Here is a 24,654-nt window from a genome sequence, read left to right as displayed (position 1 = left end):
CACTTCAACTGTGAGAGATGGAATCTAAAACAAAAATCAAGAAAATCACATTGTATGATTTTTAAGTAATTAATTTGCATTTTATTGCATGACATAAGTATTTGATACATCAGAAAAGCAGAACTTAATATTTGGTAGAGAAACCTTTGTTTGCAATTACAGAGATCATACGTTTCCTGTAGGTCTTGACCAGGTTTGCACACACTGCAGCAGGTATTTTGGCCCACTCCTCCATACAGACCTTCTCCAGATCCTTCAGGTTTCGGGACTGTCGCTGGGCAATACGGACTTTCAGCTCCCTCCAAAGATTTTCTATTGGGTTCAGGTCTGGAGACTGGCTAGGCCACTCCAGGACCTTGAGATGCTTCGTACCAAATATTAAGTTCTGCTTTTCTGATGTATTATGTCATGCAATCAAATGTAAATTAATTACTTAAAAATCATACAATGTGATTTTCTGGATTTTTGTTATAGATTCTGTCTCTCACATTTGAAGTGTACCTATGATAAAAATTACAGACCTCTACATGCTTTGTAAGTAGGAAAACCTGCAAAATCGGCAGTGTATCAAATACTTGTTCTCCCCACTGTATATGACACGTTCAATGCCTTCAGAAAGTATTCATACCCCTTGACTTATTCCACATTTTGTTGTGTTACAGCATGAATTCAATTTGGGTAAAACATGTTTTTTTTCTCACCATCTACACACAATACACCATAATGACAAAGTGAAAATGTTTTTAGAAGTGTGTGCAAATGAATTTAAAATTAAGTACAGAAATATCTCATTTTCATAAGTATTCACACCCCTGAGTCAAGACTTTGTAGAATAACCTTTGGCACTGATTACAGCTGTAAGTCTTTCTAGGTAAGTCTCTAAGAGCTTTTCACACCTGGATTCTGCAACATTTGACAATGATTATTTTCAAAATGTTTCAAGCTCTGTCAAATGAGTTGTTGAACATTGCAAGACAACCATTTTCAGGTCTTGTCATAGATTTTCTAGTAGATTTAAGTCAAAACTGTAACTTGGCCACTCAGGAAAATTCACTGTCTTCTTGGCCTTGTGTTTTAGATTATTGTACTGCTGAAAGCTGAATTCACCTCCCAGTGTCTGGTGGAAAGGTTTTCCTCTAGGATTTTGCCTGTGCTTAGCTCCATTCCGTTTATTTTTTATCCTGAAAAACTCCCCAGTCCTTAACGGTTACAAGCATACCGATAACATGATGCAGCCACCAATATGCTTGAAAATATGGAAAGTGTTACTTAGTAATGTGTTGTATTGGATTTGCCCCAAACATAAAACTTTGTATTCAGGCCAAAAAGTTAATTGCTTTGCCACATTTCTTTTTCAGTATTACTTTAGTGCCTTGTTGCAAACAGGGTGCATGTTTTTTTTAACTGTTTTTATTCTGTACAGGCTTCCTTCTTTTCACTGTGTAATTTAGGTTAGTGTTGTAGAGTATCTACAGTGTTCCATCCTCCGTTTTCTCCTATCACAGCCATTAAACTCTGTAACTGTTTTAAAGTCACCATTGGCTTCATGGTGGAATCCCTGAGCGGTTTCCTTCCTCTCCGGCAACTGAGTTAGGAAGGACGCCTGTATCGTTGTAGTGACTGGGTGTACTGATACACCATCCAAAGTGTAATTAATAATTTCACCATGCTTAAAGGGATATTCAATGTTTTCTTTTTGGTTTTTTTCATCTACCAATAGGTGCCCTTCTTTGCGAGGCATTGGAAAACCTCCTGGTCTTTGTGGTTGAATCTATAGCTGTGTTCGCATACTCATACTATCTTCACTAACCATACTATTTGTGACGTAAATTGAATATGTAGTATGCTTATTGGTCATAGTATGCATATAGTAATTATGCCAAAAGTTCCCGGATGTCTTACTACATTCTTCCGAAAATGGGCGTGGCTTCACAACATTTTCAGATTTGAAGAAAATTGTGGAAAATATGCTGCCGAAGTCCGACGAGAGAGGATACAAATGAATTGCTTTAACTAATTATGACAAATGTCAAGAAAATGTTGAGCAATGTAATAAAGTAATGACTTTTCAAATAAGTTATGTTACACGTCATGTTGGCTGACAATTTGTTAGCTACACTATCCTTACGAACCGCATGGCATATCATTTCAGCAGTATGTACCGTATGTTAGCTAGCTACCTAAGTAACGTTAGTTGGCTACTAATACATCGAACTTGCCAGTATATTAACTATATGCTATCTAACTAACTACCCAACGTTTATTGACTTGATTATTCACTTCTTTCTTAGCTTAACTAAGTGGTATAGTCATGCGTTCTCAATGGATATTGTTAATTCGCTCTGGCTATTTACTCCGATTTCAGAGCCCTCTTGTCTGAGTGTGCCAGAGCACAGAATAACTGATGAATTTACAAACGCTCAACACCTGTTGAATATGGCTGGTGTCAGTAAACATCACCAAAAAAGCTTAATTAAATTGTTGCCAACAGCACAGCTACAGTCACCAAACGCTCGGGATAACATGAAAACAGCCTAACCAGCTCTGCTAGGGTGAGTAAAATGGTCAGAGTGAGGTGTTCTCTCATTTGTGTCTGGAAGTAGTTAACAAGCAAGCCAACGTTAGCAAGTTAGCTTGGGTGCTTGACTGCCGTTGTGAGGTCAGAACGCTCGGATCAACCCTACTCCTCGGCCAGAGCGCCCAGTGTGCGCTCTGAAAGCTCTGAGTGCGAAACGCTCTGAATTTACGAACGGACAATCTGGCAACGCTCTGAATTTATCTATTGGTCAGTTGACCAGAGGCAGCCAGGTCCATGGGGCCAGATAGAGCATTGCCTCAAAGAGGACCACAGACAGGGAGGATAGACAGAGGTGCTTCTATAGAAGTTGCATCCTTCATCAGTTCCTATTTCCTGGTAGAAGGGCTGAAATCTTAAATAGTTCAAAGGGGCATCTGTGTAGATAGTAGGATACAGCTGTGCGTTTCTCCTGTGTGCACTGTATCTCTTAGGTCCAGTTTAGGTTATAGTGTTTTTGGTTTTACTATCCTTGTGGGGACAGAAGTCCTAAGGACAGTAAAACAAGGAAAATGTGTGGTGACATTTTGCAGGTCCCCACAAGGAAAAAGGCTATTTTAGGGTTACAGTTAAGGTTAGAATGGCGAAGGTGCATAAAGATGGAGGAATTCGGATATGACGTCATCGTTTTAGCACTATCCACAGAGTCCTTATACTACAACGTGCGACATGGTTCAATGTGCCAGTGAATCATCAGTCTACTTTTTAGTTTTTTTTTAACTGACTCTTGGAGCTAGAATTTGGATCATGTACACTGTGCTAATGGAGAGCAATGTACAATATGGCGAACTTAGCAAACTAGGCATTTGTGGTAAGTACATGGGAGTCGACATCTTTATGCACATTCGCCATTAGGGTTAAGGGTTAAGGGTTAGGTTTAGGGTTAAGGTTAAGGTTTAGGGAAAATACGATTTTGAATGGGAATCAATTGTTTGGTAAAACAAACGTTTGTGTGTGTGCATGTGCATGTGCACGTATGTGTGTGTGTATATCTGTCTGTGTGTGCCTGTGTGCATGTGTGTGTGTGTGAGAGCATCTACTGTATGTGTGTATGTGTTCTGCTGTCAGGAAGCTGAGCTTAGCGGGGCCCTGCGTGTCAGTCCTCAGTGCTTTGCCTGTCAGCAGGAGGAAATCCAATGACAGATCAGCTCCCTGCAGCAGGGAAGAGGCCCTGTGTGTGTGTGTGTCGGTGTCGGTGTGTGTGTGTGTGTGTGTCGGTGTGTGTGTTGGAGTGTGTCTGTGTTTCTCCTAAAAGATCAGCTCTGTGCACCAGGGAAGAGGCCAGGGCCCTGTCAACCTCAGGCCTCCCGGTCAGAACCTGGGCTGCGGTTTAGCCCTGACACCCAACACACTGACATGCAGAGGGACAATAGTAAGCCAATAGTGTGCCCCCACTCTCCACCATGAGTAAAAACAACACTTTATTCTACCTCACTTCTTACAATTCCAGGACTCTGAGAAACAGTGGCAATAGTGGCATTGTTGATGGGTTGGGTCTAGTCTTGCGTTGCCGTACTTCCAAAATCACGTCGTTGTCACAAAACCGGGTTCTCGGCGAGGCTAGGTTAGATCCAACAGAAAAAAATGAAATAGTAAAATGTACTACTTTAGATTCACAGCTCAAGTTATTTATGTGCCTCAGTCCAGTCAGTCACCACTGAGAGGTTTTATTTAAGAAAACTGAAAACAAAACATTTTCTTACAGAGTAGTAGGTACAGTAGATACACCATCCAAATGGATACAGGTAGCATACAGTATGTCACAAAGGTAAACAAATTGTCTGTATATAAGATTTATACTACACTTTTACAAGAGGATGAGATATTCTAAAAGGACACGTTAAGGAAGAAATACAGTATATACAGTAGGTACATTCTCATGTAAACGATAAAGGGGAGAGTGGGGTAAGTTGAGCCAAAGGGGTAAGCTGAGCCACCCTTGTTTCTAGGAAACAATAAACAAAATTAACAATTTGACCAAATATTTTGGAAGAGGTCATCATTTCATTGAGTCTGTAAAGGAAGAAACCACATGGAAAAAGTGATAAGCAAGTTAGGTCCAAAAAACAGATTTTCACCAAGTCAAATGATTTTATTGTGTTAGAAGTTTCATGATGCTTGTATCTAAACCAAAGTAGATACTTTTAAGATCATTCTATGCATCAGTTGGGGTTTCTATAAGCTTCAATATGAGGGCCTAAACCTAGCATGAAAGTGCATCCTTGTAGCTGTGTGGGCTAATATAGTCAAAATGTTTGCCTTGGGGTAAGTTGAGCCAATGGCCATAATGCAAGGCATTATCGCTGGGATATGAGGTAACAACAGGGTGTATGTTAAAAGTGTCAAAAAGGAGAACAAAGTGTTTGTTAGGTGTTAAGCCAGTGTTAAAATATGCTTATAATGATTAAAATACCAAAAAAGTATTGTGATTGTGTCGAATTGTATTTGGTAAATAAAGATAGACATGGTTTTAAAAAGGTAGTGGTAATATTTAATTCAGTACAGAGGTACGTTGGTAAGTGGTGCCACAAGACCACTTTTTTTGGACAAGCTATGTTTTCAAAACTGTAATGTTTACATTAATTTTTATTATTTCCAGGGATACACAACATCCTGAAATATATGTAGATATCGTTGTTGGAAAGATACTATATTTCCCTTAACGGAGTGATGATGAATGTAAAAAATGGCTCAACTTATCCCACTCTCCCCTACTACAAAATGAGAAATAAGTGAATAGACAAGTGCTACATTGTTTTTTCCCCCAGTCGGATCCATCTCAATCCATCTCGGAATGGACAGCAAACTCCACGTGTGTCCATATGTCCACAAAAAAGTCCTCTCTTCATTTGGATGAAGGGCTGAAAGTTCATAGAGCACCCATCAGACTCTGGCAGTGTAGTAGCATGCGACTCTGGCAGTGTAGTATCATGTCATGGAGCACCTTCCTTGTCCATCCTGTCCTTCAAACAAGAACCATAACATGTCCCAAGTCTAGTGTCACATCTCCCAAACCAGGCCCAAAGGCAACCCCAAGCCCCACCCACCAACCCACCTGGCAGGGTTGTAAGCACTTCATGCAGTGTCCAGTTCCACATCTCCCTTCCCAGCCCCCGTAAGACCTCAACAGTGTCCTTTCACAGTCCTCCCTCTATACCCTCGTGGTCCAGGTGGATCGTCTGCTATTCCATCGGTCCCAACGTTGGGCAGCAGCAGGGGGGCGGCAGTAACGCAGGGCTGAGCCTCGGGGCCTCTCCCGTGGGCTACGTGACCTGCTGGGGTTTGTGGGGGCTGGTAGTCAGGCCTCCTCGGCCGTGGCGTCTATCCCAGCGTAGGTGAAGTTCTCGAAGAGTGCCATGTTCACGTAGGCCTGGGGAGGGAGGTTAGGTGAAATGATGGCAGTAAGATAGTACACTCTTACAAAAAAAGTGTTCCAAAAGTGTTCTTCAGCTGTCCCCCTAGGAGAACCCTTTTTGGTTCCAGGTATAACCTTTTTTGGTTTCAGGTAGAACCCTTTTGGGTTCCATGTAGAACTCTCTGTGGAAAGGGTTCTACATGGAACCGAAAAGGGTTCTACGTGGAACCAAAAGGGTTTTACCTCGAACCAAAACTGGTTCTTCAAAGGGTTCTCCTATGGGGACAGCCGAGGAAACCCTTTTAGGTTCTAGATAGCACCTTTTTTTCTAAGAATGTAGAATGATTTAGAGAACTAGGGTGTGGAATGCAATTTGAAGAGGAATTCTATGTAACTATGACCCTCTCAGCCAACTCCTGAAAGACAACACAAACAGGTCTGGGACCAGGTTACCTCTGTGCCCTATGGGATAGATCAGGGAGTTGCTATCTAATTGAAAAGATGAAAAGAGTCCTAAGTGAAACTGTAGGTGAATGTCTCCTTACCTTCCTGGCCTCCTGCATCCTGTTGAGCTGTACAGAGATCTGAGAGAAAGGAGGTCTCTCATATGGCCGGTCTCTCCAGCACTGCCTCATTAACTCATACCTAAAAAAAAAACAATGAACCAGCTATAACGGTGGACGAATACAGTATACACATATACACCCTCCCTCCCTCCCTCCCTCTCTGTCTCTCCCTCTCTCACACACATCCCCACACACACACACACACACACGCACACTCTCACACAGACGCATGTATGCACACACAAACACACAGGTCCAAGCCAAGGTCATTACTTACACTTCGTCATCACAGTTCCTGGGCTGCTCCATCCTGTAGCCCTGGGGGAGTTTCTCATAGAGCTCAGCACAGGTCATCCCACAGTAGGGAGTACCACCTGATGCACAAAGAGAGGACAGGGAGAACGGGTCACTTTCACATTGATACAATGACACAGGGAAAGGAGTCGAGTGACTCATCTTTGTCTTAGTCATTCTTTGTCATGATCGTCATCACCACCATCATCATCATCATCAGGCGGGCAAGCAAAGTAAATATTTCCTTTAATTTGATACAGTATATTTCCCAGAGTGAGGGGTGATGTTCTGCTGACTCTCTGTGCGTGACTACTCTGTTAACTCTCAGCTGGGGCCCCTTCCCCCTCTCTTTCTGGTGTATGGTGTAAAAGCTGTGGTGGAAACTGAGAACATTTTGGTTATATGTGACGACCCACATTGCTGGGAACATGGGCTATTGCTATTCCTCATCTAATAAAATGTATAATGTTCCCACAGCATCACTATACGTCAACTTACCTAAACTCACTATCTCCCATAGAAGTACACCGAAAGACCACCTGAGAAAAAGAAAGAGGGAGAGGAAAGAGAAAGAAGGAAAATATAGGAAGAGAATGTAAAGGATATTGAACAGTTAGAGTGGCCTTGTAATTACATTATTTACATTAGCTTGTCAATGCAATTGACTGATACCGATAATTTTGGGATAGCACTACATGTAAATGCATCCTAGTGTCTTATTACAGTAAAATCAGATGACTTTATAGCAGCCTCACAACTGTGAGAGCAGAGAGAGAAACAACAAGTACTCTTAACTATTTGTACAAAGCCACCATCTGACTATGTGATTGTCAACTAACAAGATAATGTAGCCAACTCACTGCAAGTTCATCAGTTAACTGTCAGTCATTCTGTACAAATACAAAATAAGGAACCCATTGACCCAGCTTCAGGTAAACTCTCTCTCTCTTCTCTCTCTCTCTCTCTCTCGCTCTCTACAGGACATAAACACAGAGTAGTGGTCTGGTTATCTTTGTTTATATTCTGTGGTGTGTCACAAAATGACTGCCTTTGCTCTCGTCAACACAAGACTCAACACACACACACACACACACACACACACACACACACATTCAGTGCTGTAGCTAGCTCGTTTACAACTTGTTTACTACAGAAACGTCTCTCCTCTTTGCTAACCAAACTCGTTCATTCCACTTCCTGTAGCTGTCCTTCCAGTCAATTCTGAAGCGGGTATAAATAGTCTGTGTTTGACAGGCTCTGTGTGGTAGTGTGGCCGTCCACTGGCTCTATGTTCCTCTAGGCAGGGCCGGTCCTGGCCGTTCTGCCGCCCTAGACAAGACCAAAAAATGTGCCCCCGAAAAAACAAAAATAGTCCCAGTAAGCAAAATGACACTGAAAAGACGTCTAAAAAAATGTATTTTCCAGACGTTGAAGTTAGGTTCAATTTAGGTTCTGAATGAAAGGTGAAAATACGTATTTTACGGACGTTGAAAAATACGTATTTCCCGGATGTTGAAATCAGGTTCATTTTCGGTTCTGAATGAAAGTAGAAAATACGTATTTTCCAGACGTTGAAAATATGTATTTTCCGGACGTTGAAATCAGGTTCCTTTTTGGTTCAGAATGAAAGTTGAAAAGACGTAATTTATAGACGTCTATGTTTGGGCCAAATCAAGGCTGGTCCAGACCAGACAAAATCTGAACCAAACATAAACATCTATGATTGGTTCAGATTTGGTCCAGACCGGACCAAAAACCAACGTCCGTGGATGTAGAAATCAAGGCCGGTCAGGACTGCACCAAAAAAAGACATCCAAAAGGTGTCAGCGTTGGTCTGTGCTTACTGAGGTGTAGCCTACAGTGTTGCCTGAAATTAAATCTTATGAATGCCCATCTATGTGGTAGGCCAACCGTTGGTAAAACACCAAAAAAAGACATCCGGTCCGGACCAAAAAAGACGTTGGCCCGTGCTTATTGTGGTGTAGCCTACCATGTCGCCCACAATGGAATTGTATTAATGTCCATCCCTGTGGTAGGCCCACCATTTGTAAAACAGGCTGTTGCATTGGCTTTATTAGTCCTGTGACTTAGTTCCTGTGACTAATCAATTTGGTTTTTAAGCGCTGAATATCAGCTACCCAACTTTATCAGGAGTTATCATGAGCCTATTTGCAATGTGTTTACACAGGGGGAAATGCAGAAGTAGGCCTATTTTCTTTTTTACTATGATCAGCTTGTCAAAAATGTACGGATACAAACTTGAAACCACTAATCATGACAATGGGGTGAAACTCCTAGACAACAGTTGATTGTCCATTCCATATTGTCAATTTTTACTTTGACAAGTCCTGTTTTTAGGATATGTTGTTTGTTAACATGACAGCACATTTTTTATTTGATTGGGCGCCATTTAGGTTCGGCTATTTGATCAGGGAAACCTGCATGATATAAAAAGTGCCGTCTCATTACATTGTCATACATTTGATCTCCAGCCTGTAGGCTACAGAAAAGGCCACATCCTCTTTCTACCATATCTTATATCTGCTACGTGATTTATGTTCGATTTTTTTTTTTTGACAGAACGTCGGTGGAGCGCAGCAGCGATGTGTCTCTCCAACAGCACCCTGGACAGGAGCGCTGGGAATTGACAAGCAAAATATTTTGCGCCCCTGCCTATGACAAAGTGGGCACTGCTTATCACAGGGCTGCATCAGCGCTCACCTAAAAAGCCCATATGAGAGAAATTGTCATTGTTGTTTGGCAGAATGATGTGAGGTTTTATGTGTTGTTGTTGGAGGTTCGTCTTGGTCAGTTTAGCTCAGAAAATGCCGCCCTCGTCAATCTACCGCCATAGGCGGCTGCCTTATCCTGCCTAATGAGTGGGCCGGCCCTGCCTCTAGGCTTCCTGGGTTCTGTTATCAGTTCCTCTGCACTAAGTTAGCAGTTCACCATTGACGGGGGGGAGGAGGAAGGAGGGGAACATGATTTGTTGTTTTGGACAGCCGGGTAGAGAGAGACAGCAAAGTTATGTGACTGCTGGCATCGTATTATCTTCTAGCCCTTACTGGAAGCTGTGTAAGACATGATATAAGTATCTAAAGATAAAGTCAAGATTTGTTCTATACAGTTCATATAAGGAAATCAGTCAATTCAAATAAATACATCTATGGATTTCACATGACTGGGTATACAGATATGCATGTGTTGGTCACAGATACCTTAAAAAAGGTAGGGGTGTGGTTCAGAAAACCATTCAGTATCTGGTGTGACCACCTCACATAGAGTTGATCAGGCTGTTGATTGTGGCCTGTGGAATGTTGTCCCACTCCTCTTCAGTGGCTGTGCAAAGTTTCTGGATATTGGCGGGAATTGGAACACGCTGTCATACACGGCGATCCAGAGCATCACAAACATGCTCAATGGGTGACATGTCTGGTGAGTATGCAGGCCATAGAAGAAATGGGACATTTTCAGCTTCCAGGAGATGTGTATAGATCCTTGTGACACGGGCCGTGCATTATCATGCTGAAACATGAAGTGATGGCGGCGGATGAATGGCACGACAATGGGCCTCAGGATCTCATCACGGTATCTGTGTGCATTCAAGGTGAAGAAGACAGATGTGGAGGTCCTGGGCTGGCGTGGTTACACGTGGTTTGCGGTTGTGAGGTCGGTTGGATGTACTGCCAAATTCTCTAAAATGAGGTTGTAGGCGGCGTATGGTAGAGAAATTAACATTAAATTATCTGGCAATAGCTATGGTGGACATTCCTGCAGTCAGCATGCCAATTGCACGCTCCCTCAAAACTTGCACATCTGTGGCATTGTGTTCTGTGACAAAACTGCACATTTTAGAGTGGCCTTTTATTGTCCCCAGAACAAGATGCACCTGTGTATTGATCATGATGTTTAATCAGCTTCTTGATATGCCACACTTGTCAGGTGGATGGATTATCTTGACAAAGGAGAAAAGCTGACTAACAGAGATGTAAACACATTTGTGCACATAATTTGAGAGAAATAAGCTTTTTGTGCGTATGGAACATTTCTGGGATCTTTTATTTCAGCTCATGAAACATGGGACCAACACTTGACATGTTGCATTTACATTTTTATTTCAGTATAGTTGAATATAAGTCCGATACTCACACGTCACTCTTGGTGGTGTACACACTGTAGTTTAGGGACTCTATCGCCATCCAACGCACTGGCAACCTCCCCTGCAACACAAAGAGAAAAAGTCAAGATATCCCATTAGAAAACGTTGTAGAATTTGGTTTTAACCAACAGTATGGAGTATGTCTGGTACAGAATTATAAGGGTCAAGTCCTGTGCTTCTCTCTTCTCATTGCTAGTTGTAAGGGAACCTTGGTCTTGTAAGGTAACTTGTTGCCATGTCAAACACACTACTGCCCTCTTCAGTTGATACTTTTACGTCAGTCTTATTTCCCGTTTCTGACATACTCTCCCGTCCATATGTACAGTATTTGGACAGTAAAGCAAAAAAAAATTCATTTGGCTCTATACTCCAGCATATTTTATCAAAAAGTTTAGTATTTGGTCACATATTATTTGCACTCAATGACTACATCAAGCTTGTGACTCTACAAACTCATTGGTTACATTTGCAGTTTGTTCTGGTTGTCTTTCGGATTGTATTTAATCAAATAGGAACTGAATGGTAAATAATGTATTGTCATTTTGGAGACAATTTAATTGTAAGTAAGAATAGAAGATGTTTCTGAAAATGTCTACATTCATGTGGATGCTACCATGGATAATCATGGCTGAATTGTGAATAATGATGAGTGAGAAAGTTACAGAGGCACAAGGATCATACCCCGCCCCCCCCCCCAATAAATCAATAATCAATGTTTTGTTGTAGCCTCTGTAATCTTCTCACTCATCATTATTCATGATTCATTAATGATGTTTCTTAATCATGGCATTATCAGGATTAATTTAGAAGTGTTCTATCCATCTCTATCTACTCACTTACTCCAGTCATCATTCACCAGTTCTTTTTAGGCAAAACATAACCCAAAACACAACCAAAACAAACTGGTATTCTGTACTGTCGGCTCATATGAAACATGTAATCTCAAATCCAAAATGCTGGAGTATAGGGCCAAATATAAAATGTAGCTTCTGTGTCCAAATGCATACAGAGGGGAGTGTATGTAGTGCTATTGTGTGGAATATTCTCTTCAGAATGTTCTATTTGTTGTTGGCTGACCAATGATGATACAGACTAGAATCCTAGCTATTGTTCCTTAATGCACTGTGCTGTATGTGACTGAGCTCCCACCATGGTCTTTTTGACGTAGACCTCCTCCCCTCGGGACAGACCGAAGTCTGCTATCTTGGCCACCAGGTTGTCTCCCACTAAAACATTCCTCGCTGCCAGGTCTCTGTGGATGAACTAGAGAGGGAGAGAGGGGAAGAGAGAGAGAGGGGAAGAGAGAAAGAGGAGAAGGTTAAAAACAACATGAAGCTCACATCTGGGAATGATATCATATTAATTTATGTTGAGAGGAAATCTACATTGATGTAGGTTCCTGTACATTCCCTGTCATATTTATCAATCATCATTTGTGTATTGAATAGCATTGCTGTAGGAGAAAAAAAAAAAAAAAGGATACTACCAAATGTATATAAACTTATATAAACAACAGAATAGGCAACCCCCCTCCCAACTCAAAGACTCAACTTAAAGTTCACAGGGACACCTGTGTGCATAGCCGCGGGAAGTAGTTTGGTAGTATACTTGTTTTTACTAGTCCACTAATACAGGACTAGAAAAGGCCAAGTGCACTAATTTTGTGAAAAAATAATATATTAGAAAAAAAAAAAAAAAGTATTCTGATTTTTCAGGGGGTGCTGCAGCACCCTCAGCACCCCGACTTCCTGTGGCTATGCCTGTGTTTATATTTACCTGTTTGTCGCTAAGGTAGTGCATGCCAGTAGCCACGTCGACGGCGAACTGTAGCAGTTGTTGTGAGGTGAGGGTGGAGGCTGTGCCGTGCTCCTTGGCGAAGGCAGGGTCTGTCTCTAGGACTCGGCTCTTACGCAGGAAGTCAAGTAGGTTTCCAAATGGGGCGTACTCAATGGCAATGTACAGGTACCCTACACAGGAAGAGAGAGGCAGTTAGGGGAAAGTAAAGAAAGTTGATGATTTACTGTTACACTGTATGGAGAAGGTTGTTTATCGAGATATCATTTGCGTAAAAGTTTGCCATGGAAAGGTAGGAAGGCATTAACGGAGTATAATACTGTAATCCATAGAAATATAATTATAGTCCTGTGCTGTAATCATCATTATAAAAATGGTTGTTTGGATCCTGGATGCTGATTGGACGAACAGCGTTCCAAGCCGTGCTGTATTGGCCATCACAGACACACCTATGCCTGCTAACAGCTCCATCTGTGCCTCCATAGGAATATCATGTTCAAGGTAGGAAGCCATTAACTGAGTATAATACTGTAATACGTAGAAATAGAATTCTAGTCCTGTGCTGTAATCATCATCATTTTAGAGAGAGAGAGAGAACCACCAAGTCAGGGCTACTTGAGAAGCATTAGGAATGTGAAACACGGTGGTTTAGTAGGATGTCTTTTTTTTTGTAATCTCCGCTAATGTACTTTCCACTCTAAACTTCCTCCCAACAGTATGTTATCAATCCTAGATCTTTATACAAAGAGAAACAGGCACTTCAATTATTTCCCAAAACTATCAGAAGTGGTTTGGAAATTGAAATGTCATGCTCAGAGCTTGGTCCAAAGGCTCTATATTACACAGATAGATATGCAGTAAGGTAGTTTACTGATGCGGCGGATATGACAATCAAAATAAATGTGATAGTGCAAATGCTTCTAGCAGACACAGTCCTGTCCAGGTGCACGAGAGGATCTGTATGCATCCGGATAACTCAGAATATTAACCACTTCATGCTCTGCATGTTGGGCTCAGCTAAGCATTATTGAATCAGCAACTGATATAAGGTAAGCCTATAAGTTTACATAATTAAGTGTAACTAAGTTTCATCTTGAAATATTGAAATCACTATCAACATACTATAGCTATCATATAAGAATACAGACTTATTTCTATCAACTTGCGTCAAAACTCATATTTCCTAAAGAGATACAGTACTTTAAAGTCCTCCCTTGAGATAACACTGTCCATTCATTAGTATAGTATTAATTAAGAGCATTGCCCAGCATGGTCAGTAGGTGGTGGACTCACCCCTGTTTTCACAGGCTCCTATGAGGTTGATGATGTTGGGATGTTGGCCCAGTTTACACAACACTTCCAGCTCTCCTGCAAAGTCCCGGTGGTCATTCTCCGAGGCAAACTCTGCTCAAAAGCAAACAGCACACACAGCAAGTTACAAACAGGTACAGAGAAATAAGCTTTGTTACATTATATCACTGACTTTAGAGATGTGTGTGTAGGAATGTGTTAGAATGTGTGTTTTGTTTGACTGTTATGTGTGTGAGTATGTGTTAGTGATGTGATTGTGTGTGTGTGTGTGCGTGCGTGCGTGCGTGTATGTATGCGTGCACATGCTTGTGTGGTAGTGTATGTGTGTGTCAGCGGAGGCTCCTCAGAGGAGGAAGGGGAGGAATATAAAAATAGTGAAACATTTAAAAAAGTATCCTTTTTAGATAAAACTATACTAAATATATTCACATATATTCACATAATAATCAAAATAATTTATTAAAACACACTATTTTGCAATGAAGGTCTACAGTAGCCTCAACAGCACTATGTAGGGTAGCACCATGGTGTAGCCGGAGGACAGCTAGCTTCTGTCCTCCTCTGGGTACATTGACTTCAATACAATACCTAGGAGGCTCATGGTTCTCACCCGCACTGCAGTGCATAAAATGTGGTCAGTAATTGACTCAAAGAGAGAGAACTACAATAGTTGAACAGTTTTGAACAAATTAATTTCTTTAAAAATGAAGAAGTGAGAGAGAAGAGAGAGAGATATTTAGTTGTATTTTTTTAAACTTTCAATTAGCTAGATAGTTTAGCCTACTCAAACACCCAGCTCAAACAGAGAGGGATGCTATGTTAGCTAGCTGGCTATAGCTATCCAACACTGGAACTCTTCCAAGTCAAGGTAAGCTTTTGGTTTTATTAATTTATTGCAACCGGGGCCCGCCGGTGTAACTGCTACACTGCTTGCTGACTCTACACTGTACTGCATGATTGTAGCAGGTTTACTAACACGTTAGTTATATTAGCTATGTTGACTATGACGTTGCTAACATCATTAGTTAATATGGTGACAACGATGTAGGCTGTGTTTAGCGATTAGCAGTTATTAGGTTTGGCTTGGAAAGGTTTTTCCGCCTGGTCACAGACAGCTGATGTGTTGTGCACTGAAGTCCACAAGCGAAGGTAAAAAGTTAGAGGAGAGCACGTAGATGAGAGAAGGAATTATACAATGAGCAAAATGTTCATGCTGTTTGTATGTGGCTGCTATGAAAGTGAACTGTGTTTGTGTGTGATCAGGGGTGTATTCATTCCGCCGATTCTGTTGAAAAATGTTTCTTAAACGGAAGCAAATGGAACGAAACGGGGATAAACATACCTGAACTTGTCCAATAGAAACTCTCATTTGCAAATGTTGGACTAATGATTACACCCTAGATCAGCTAGATTCAGGCAAGAGTGTGTAAGGCGGTATTGAATGTGTCACTGTCTGTCACCTCGATTACTCACATTTATCTCTCGACCTGTTGTAGCAACCTCATGATGGGTATAGGGAAAATTTGAGTATCACGTAGTAGCCTAAATCTATCGATGTTACATTGAGCTGGGTGAATGGAATATGAATGACAGACATCCAATATGCTATAATAGAAATAAGGCCATGCTCATGAAAACAAAATCATCCTCCCTCATCTTAAATTTCACTGACCGCCACTGGTGTGTGTGTGTGAGTGCTTGCCTGCGTGCGTTGGTACATGTTTGTGAGGTACCTACTACCTTTCAGCATCTTGATAGCGGCGCTCATCTTGGCCCCGTCCTTCTTGATCATGGCCTTGATGACCTGGCCGAAGTTGCCCTCTCCGATCACATCTTCAAACTTGATGTCATCCCACTCCAGGATGGGGTAGGTGAGGGGCTCAAAGGCAGGCTTTGGCCTCCTTGTCAGGGTCAGGGTCCCAGAGTTAAACTGGAGGATGGTCTCCTCTCCCTACGGGTTGCAATGACGGCTTTGTTGCATTTTTTATCAAAGCATTGAGTCAAAGCATAGAAATGATCAGGTTTGAGGTGTGTTTCTCATAACATGTCTATATGTGAAGTTTGAGACAGTGTGGAACGTTTATCTAGTCAGCTTATCCAACTTCTTAGTGAAGGACTATATAGTTTAGGTGTGTTTTTATGGCATGTTTGTGTGTGAGTCCTCTCTCTCACTCACTCACACACTCACTCACTCACTCACTCACACACTCACACACACACACACACACACACACACACACACACACCCACCGATCCAGACTGGTAGGTGAAGGTGCGTCTGCGGTTGAGCAGGGTCTTGCGGATGCAGAAGAGAGCCAGCAGGGCCAACAGGATGGTGACACAGGTGACCGTCACAGACCCCACCACAGCCACCAACAGCTGGTAGCCCTCACTGCCCGGACGCCCCCCCACACCCTGGGTGGTAGGAGTGAAGTCCTGGAGACCTAGAGGGAGAGGTAATATGAGGAGATGCACACTCTTATGCAGATGAACATTGACTATATCCTATTTATTATGTAAGTATCTTCACGTTTTAAAGTGATAGTTCACAAAAAAATCTATGTTCACTCAAGAAGTTCACTCAAAGTTTTTGGGACATTTTCAGACGTCAAAAGTGGTCAAATGTCAAAATGAGTCCATGTCCCACACTATCTGTTGTTTAGATCCAGTTTTACACCTCAATCCCAAATGAGTGGAAAAGATAGGCATCTAAAGTGATGAAATAAGATGCTGGTACCCTTCTTTGTTATTCATTTGGGATTACAGCATTGCTTGATCTAAACAACAGATGGTGTGGGACTCAAACAAACCTTGACATTTGACCACTTTTGAGTTCTGAAAAGGCCTAAAAAAACGTAGATTTTCAAGTGGACAAATTTAAATCCATGTACTTTGAAGCCATCAGAGAGAATTAGCGTTTTTAACACTTTTTACTCCATACATGGTTTTTAAAACCATCTCTCACCATCTCCCTGGGTCCTGGCATGGACAAACTTGCTCCACTCCCCGGGTACTTTAGAGAAGGCCCTCACTCTGAACTGGTAGAGAGTACTGCCGTTGAGCGCTGTCACGTCTTTAGCCGTCTTGTTGCCATCGTCTGTGTCGACCCAGGGGTGCAGGCTGCCCTGACCCACCGGCTGGTACTCTATGATGTACTTCACTATGCCCCCGTTAGGGTCCTGAGGGGGCTGCCACTTCACCTGCACCGCAGACACAGACAGGGGAAGGGCCTGGACGTTCCGAGGAGATGAGGGACCTGGGGGAGAGAGGGGAGGAGAGGGACAGAGAGGAGACCTCAGCGGGGTTATTATTGGTCAGAAGGTGTTAGCTTATGCTACATGGCTATTGCCAAACCGTACTTTTAAAGTGCTTGAATTTCTTTCTGGATTTCCTTAGTAAGTCATCCATTCCTAAATGTCCTTTCCTTTATGCACACATCTTTAACCCTGACACAATACGAGGGCAGGGGGGAGCCACCAACCATCCACCATCCATCCGCCAATCACAGTCGTCAACACTCACTGCTAAGCCAATAGGAGGAGCTCTTGTTAGTTACCCTGGCTGTTTATGCGGAAGTTGTATGGCTTAGAGGCGGGCCCCAGGCTGCCACAGTTGAGCAGCCTGACGACCACTTTGTAGTCTTGGTGGTACTGCAGGTTGTAGAACTTGGTGGAGAGCACATTGAGCAGGGTGGTCTCCTCTCTCAGCTTCTCTTCTGAGGGGGAGGGCCCGAAGAGCTGCACTAAGAACCCGCTGGCCACACCCACAGCCCTGGCCGCATTGCCAGGCAACAGCCAGCGCACAGTGGCGTTGCGGCCCTCCAGCGAGCTGAAGTCAATCGCTGGTCGAAGCGTGGGTTCTACAGCAGCAACACAGAACACGCAGTCATGGAGAGGTCCTCCAGCCTGGGATACTTACTCATTCTACTGTTTACTTAGACACAGCATTGTGTTTACAGATGGGCAAAGAACATTCTGATTAGGTCACTAGACAGAATTAAAGAACCATTCTCTCACAGATTCAGAACCTGCACTCAGCTGTCCACTAGGACAAACCTCTACTAACTCCAACTTAGAAACTCACACACACACACACACACACACACACACACTCCCCACCTGCAACATCACCAATTTCCTACAAACCTCTGCTCTGACTTTATTGCATTTCGACAATGCAAAAACTAAACCCGGCGTACTGTTGCTGCTCACCTGGACAGTCAGTCTCCATGATGGCCTCAGGTCCCAGAGTTCCCTCCCCTCCCTCCCCAGGACGGGTCAACTGGACACGGACGTGGTAGCGTGTAGATGGCTTCAGATTCATCAGAGTTATAGGCTCTCTACTGTACACTGAGAGAAAGGAACACAGAGAGATAGAGAATCAGAGAGGATTAGCCATACACTTCAGGGATCTAAAGTGAAGTATGATACATACTAATATTGATAATGACAAATTGGCAAATTGTCTTGCATTGTTTTTAGGCAAGGCAAATTTTCCTGTGAAATGGATGATATTATGTTGCCAGGATAGTAGTTGTAACTCCCTTGACTTTACATGAGATCAAACTCCATCTGACGTACGCACCTATGATGGAGGACCAGGAGTCTCCTGTCTCCATGGGCTTGTAAAGGAGCTTGGTGGAGTCGATGGGTCCGTCTCCTCTGTAGGAGTCCACAGGCATCACCACCAGCTGCTTACTCCTCTTCTCCAGCAGCTTGGGAGGGGTGCTGGGGCATGGCGGCTCTGGCGATAGAGGGGAGAAGAGTGGGTGAGAATTTGAGTAATGGTTGATACAGTGAGGGAAAAAAGTATTTGATCCCCTGCTGATTTTGTACGTTTGCCCACTGACAAAGAAATGATCAGTCTATAATTTTAATGGTAGGTTTATTTGAACAGTGAGAGACAGAATAACAACAAAAAAATCCAGAAAAACGCATGTCAAATATGTTATAAATTGATTTGCATTTTAATGAGGGAAAGAAGTATATGACCCCCTCTCAATCAGAAAGATTTCTGGCTCCCAGGTGTCTTTTATACAGGTAACGAGCTGAGATTAGAAGCATACTTTTAAAGGGAGTGCTCCTAATCTCAGCTTGTTACCTGTATAAAAGACACCTGTCCACAGAAGCAATCAATCAATCAGATTCCAAACTCCCCACCATGGCCAAGACCAAAGAGCTCTCCAAGGATGTCAGGGACAAGATTGTAGACCTACATAAGGCTGGAATGGGCTACGAGACCATCGCCAAGCAGCTTGGTGAGAAGGTGACAACAGTTGGTGTGATTATTCGCAAATGGAAGAAACACAAAATAACTGTCAATCTCCCTCGGCCTGGGGCTCCATGCAAAATCTCACCTCGTGGAGTTGTAATGATCATGAGAACAGTGAGGAATCAACCCAGAACTACACGGGAGGATATTGTCAAGCTGGGACCATAGTCACCAAGAAAACAATTGGTAATACACTACACCGTGAAGGACTGAAATCCTGCAGCGCCCGCAAGGTCCCCCTGCTCAAGAAAGCACATATACATGCCCGTCTGAAGTTTGCCAATGAACATCTGAATGATTCAGAGGAGAACTGGGTGAAAGTGTTGTGGTCAGATGAGACCAAAATGGAGCTCTTTGGCATCAACTCAACTCGCCGTGTTTGGAGGAGGAGGAATGCTGCCTATGACCCCAAGAACACCATCCCCACCGTCAAACATGGAGGTGGAAACATTATGCTTTGGGGGTGTTTTTCTGCTAAGGGGACAGGACAACTTCACCGCATCAAAGGGATGATGGACGGGGCCATGTACCGTCAAATCTTGGGTGAGAACCTCCTTCCCTCAGCCAGGGCATTGAAAATGGGTATTCCAGCATGACAATGACCCAAAACACACAGTCAAGGCAACAAAGGAGTGGCTCAAGAAGAAGCACATTAAGGTCCTGGAGTGGCCTAGCCAGTCTCCAGACCTTAATCCCATAGAAAATCTGTGGAGTGAGCTGAAGGTTCGAGTTGCCAAACGTCAGCCTCGAAACCTTAATGACTCGGAGAAGATCTGCAAAGAGGAGTGGGACAAAATACCTCCTGAGATGTGTGCAAACCTGGTGGCCAACTACAAGAAACGTCTGACCTCTGTGATTGCCAACAAGGGTTTTGCCACCAAGTACTAAGTCATGTTTTGCAGAGGGGTTTTTGCAGAGAATTTATAACATTTTTGACATGTGTTTTTCTGGATTTTTTTGTTGTTATTCTGTCTCTCACTGTTCAAATAAACCTACCATTAAAATTATAGACTGATCATTTCTTTGTCAGTGGGCAAACGTACAAAATCAGCAGGGGATAAAATAAGTTTTTCCCTCACTCTATGATGAGTCTCAACCAGAACATTAAATCCTTTTCGCTAGACCATTTCTCAGTGTATATTTAGGGCTGGTTTCCCAGACGCAAATCAATCCTAGTCCTGGACTAAAAAGCAGGTTCAAGTCCAGGACTAGGCTTCATCTTTATCTGGGAAACCTGCCCTCAATGTTAAGCACCTCACATTGACTGAAATAGACCAGTAAAATACTTTTCTCTTCTCACCTTTGACAATGAGGTTGAACTTCCTTGAGTCTTGTCCCCCATTGGTGGAAACCCTGCACTCCCATAACCCAGCATGCTCAGTGGACAGACGGGGAATCTCAAACTGGGCTGTGCTCTTATTGGAGTCCATGGTGGTGCGAGACGCCTGAATTAGAGGTCCAAAAAGATTTTGGTAAGGCTGCTTACAGTCTGAAGTAATGTTGATCCAACTGATATTATCATTACAAATATTTACATATTTTCACTATTACAAAAACATTGAATTTCACAAATCTCACTGACTACACAATCACAATTTGTTTCCCAGTAATGGAATAATCAATCCTTCCATTGCCTCTACCTTGAGCACAGTGCTGTCCAGTTTGCGCAGCTCGATGCTGGTGTGGCTGGGCAGGGGGTTGCCTGTGGCGGAACACAGGATCTTGGGGCTGGAGTTAAGGTTCCACTCTAAACTACTGGCCATGTTCAAGATCTGGGGGGCGTGGTCTGATGGGGGAGAAACAGATGATGAAGAAGATTATAATAAAGGTGACAATTATGATGATGATGATGATGATAAAGATGTTACTGCTACTTGTGATGATGTTATTCATATTGATGTTGGTAGTGTCAGTGGTGATGGAAAAGTGGAGGAGGAAGAGGAGGAGGAGGAGGAGGAAGTAATGTTTACCTACCTGATTTCTCACAGTTCTGTCCTCTCCAGCCAGTGGGACACTGACATCCACTGAAGCGGTTACACACTCCCCCGTTCTTACACTTACAGCTCAGCCTGCAGTCTGCCCCGTACATGTCCCTATGGCAGGCTGGGGGAGAGGGGGAGAGGAAACATTAGGATGGGAAAACCAAGGTGTTGAGATTCTGATAAGTGTGTCGTGATTGAAATGCTACCTGATATGGCTTCATTTCAACACATGCAATCATGTTGATAGGTTGGTTGTACAATTACAATCAATATTAATTGGGCAATCTAAGGCCGAAAATATGCCATAACCATACATATAACAAATGAACTCACATCTGTTGCAGTGGTTCCCAGACCAGCCACTGGCACAGGAACATCCATAAGGGTCAGCCAGGCAGAACCTCAGCCCTCTACAGTCCATCTCTGACCTGCATGACTCCTGGCAATTAAGCCCAAACATTCCCTCTCTACAGGCTGGGAGGGAATAAAGTACGCATAGATACAGTACAGGACAGGTACAGTTACTTCAGACAGTTTGGCAATAGAATATACTTGTCTTTTACAAACACGCACTTATACGCACACACACACACAATATTGCTAATTTGTAGTATGTGTCAGCTTCAACAACTATAATCTTATGCCCCCCCCCTTACACAAACACACTCACCTGTCTCGCAGCGCATCCCCATGAACCCCGGTGGGCAGATGCAGTCCCCATCCCGGTGGTGACACACCCCTCCATTGAGACACTCTGGACAGTCCTTGTCACAGTCGGCACCCCACTTCTTACTACCACAGTCTGGGATGGACAGTAGAGGAGCGTCAGTGGCCAACACACCCAAATACAAGCACCTCATCCATATGTGAATCATCATACATACTCTTGTAATGGTTAGTAGTAATACATATGTTAATAACACTATTAACTGAGTACTAACAATGTACATTCAAAGATACAACCTATCTAAAATGTTTCAAAAAAAAAATTACAAAATGTATTGGTCAAGCTTATGTAAAATAGATAAATAACAGCACAGACAGTATTCAATCAGTAAAGTGTATCAACACCATCCACACATATCAAGTGTGTATGTCTTGTGGGGAGTGTGGGTAATGAGAACACTGTACCTCTGACAATCAGCCTCATCCAGGCTCCATAGACGGGACTGTCTCCCACGAAGCTGGCACTGTAGATGCCCTCATTGGCACTAGCCACATCCTCCAGGGTTAGTACAGCCGTACTGTTGGACACATCACCCCAGTGGGTCATGTAGAAATAGTTACCTGGTGTTACAACACAGTGAGTCAGCACAATGGAGAAGCTCTTATTAATGTGAATACATTATCATCCACATGGTGGGGCTACTTTATACTTGTTACTTTATACAAAGGAAATGATCAAATAATTGCCTATATTGCCATCAAATTGTCTCATTTAGATGAATCTGTTCCCTGCTCACACATAAATGCCTGCCCTTCATCCATCCATCCATCCATTCATCCAGCCACCCATGCCTCCCTCCATCCCTTTGTGACTCACCGTTGTATTTCCAGGTGACGTCTCTTCTCTGGGAGCTCAGGACCTGCATGGCCAGGTGAACTGTGTCTCCTCTGTTAGCTGTCACTGTGAGGTGGGTCGGGACAAATAGGGCTGATAGGAACAATACAGAAGAAAACAAGTTATCTCTCTCTCTCTCTCTCTCTCTCTCTCTCTCTCTCTCTCTCCTCTCTCTCTCTCTCTCTCTCTCTCTCTCTCTCTCTCTCTCTCTCTCTCTCTCTCTCTCACACACACACACACACACATAGACACACATGCTCTCTCTTCTTTACCTTTGGCAAAGTTGTTGATGAGTGTCACTGTACCCAGGTTTCTAGGAGGATCGGTTCCCTGGGATGCATGGCAGTAAAATATGCCTGTTTGGTCCATCACACCCACAAACTCGTTCGCCACCACCTCCTTGGTCTTGGGCCTTTTGACTCTGTAATGTGGCCGTGAGGAGAGGATGAGGATGCTGTTGTCCTTCTTGATGTCCAGGTCCAGCTCTGCTGCGTCCCGCTCCCCGGTGAGGCAGGAGATGGAGAAGAGCTGAGGGGTGGAGGCCTCGGCGTTGGAGATTATGGTCAGGTCTGTCACCGCACCTATAGGGACGAGATGGCGTCACTCACATGAAACAGTCATTTAAACTATTATGAGGTAAAACAACAAAGGGCAGCTACTGTAATAAGCTATTGCTTATTACAAACAGATGTAAAATCAGTTTATCTATTCTAATCCAAACAAACATTACTAGACCGTAGGGCATGCGTATTTAAATCTTACCCTACGACTACGAGGTCTAGAATACTGCTGGTTTTCTGTTCTACCTAATAATTAATTGCACCCAGATGGTCTCCCAGGTCTAAATCAGTCCCTGATTTGAAGGGAATAATGAAACAATGCAGTGGAAATGGCTTGAGGTCCATATTTTAATTTGAGAGCCTTAGGCCAGGCATAACACAACCTTTTGACACATTCCAGTTACATTCTGACCTAGGATCAGTTCCCCCAACTTAAATCACTGTGAGCTAAATAACCAGTCATGCTGCATATGGTGGGTCATTTTGCTACATAAATCCAACAACATTCCTGTTCTGTGGCATTCTAGCCCTGATTTACAGAACAATGGCAGGAAACTGGTATGAGCTCCTGCTCTCTCAAGGGGCTTCTGCCTTCTGCATTCCACTTTGACTTTTATAGTAGCCCATAACTTGTTGTGTCAAATTCATTCTGATGTTCATAAATATTAATTAGTGTTGCCTTGCAGAAGTTATACTTTCTGAGGTTACTGTAGGTTACACTCTCTGTGGACATTATTAATATAATAAGGACAAGCACCTTGAGCCATGTACTTTATTTTTAGTATACAATAATTAATTGTCCTATTATTTCTAGGATAAAAATAAGATAGTTTGACTTTTACCTGACACATGGATGAGGCACAAACAAAATAAGATGTCTATCATAATTGTAAACCTCACAGCGACAATTCCGAAATCAGTTGTGTCTAATCCAATTATTCTATTAAAAGTAGACACTTCTACATTCCAAGCGATGGTCCCCAGTGTGCCAAAGAACCGCACGCGTCTTTGCGCATTTCCATAAATTCCAGTAATAGTTTTTAACAGTAAAATAATCCTGGCGGTGATAACTCTGTCCCTGTTAGTGTCCCAGACCGTTTCACATTCTCCACTCCAATCTGAGTGTTCTGAATCTGTTGTTCGTAAAATGGGGTTACTCTGGGTGGGAGAGGAGAGGAAGGAAGAGCGTCACGAGGGGAAAGAGGTCGCTTTTACTCTCCAGCCAA

At 42.9% G+C, this 24,654-nt stretch overlaps 1 protein-coding gene across 2 annotated transcripts; it reads right to left on the bottom strand.

Moving 5' to 3' along the window:
* Positions 1-4,228: 4,228 nt before the first annotated feature.
* Positions 4,229-24,525, bottom strand: LOC311148845 (tyrosine-protein kinase receptor Tie-1-like). Of its 2 annotated transcripts, none has more exons than XM_084185842.1 (23): positions 24,271-24,525; positions 23,141-23,449; positions 22,851-22,961; positions 22,439-22,594; positions 21,978-22,109; positions 21,641-21,781; positions 21,300-21,428; positions 20,966-21,111; positions 20,626-20,770; positions 18,639-18,797; positions 18,266-18,403; positions 17,611-17,913; positions 17,020-17,310; positions 16,305-16,498; positions 15,792-16,005; positions 14,037-14,147; positions 12,726-12,916; positions 12,099-12,212; positions 10,940-11,010; positions 7,289-7,329; positions 6,774-6,870; positions 6,476-6,575; positions 4,229-5,945 (listed from the first exon to the last, which is right to left on the bottom strand). In XM_084185842.1, exons 1-23 carry the CDS (start codon positions 24,311-24,313, stop codon positions 5,874-5,876), a joined length of 3,408 nt encoding a protein of 1,135 aa, XP_084041968.1. In that variant the 5' UTR covers positions 24,314-24,525; the 3' UTR covers positions 4,229-5,873. The 2 variants fall into 2 exon arrangements, with proteins under 2 accessions (XP_084041968.1, XP_084041969.1); XM_084185843.1 differs by having other exon boundaries at positions 15,795-16,005.
* Positions 24,526-24,654: the final 129 nt, after the last annotated feature.

Source organism: Coregonus lavaretus, assembly GCF_964263955.1.
Source record: "Coregonus lavaretus genome assembly, chromosome: 21".
NCBI classification, from domain to species: Eukaryota; Metazoa; Chordata; class Actinopteri; order Salmoniformes; family Salmonidae; genus Coregonus; species Coregonus lavaretus.
This window is presented reverse-complemented; position numbering and strand designations above follow the sequence as displayed.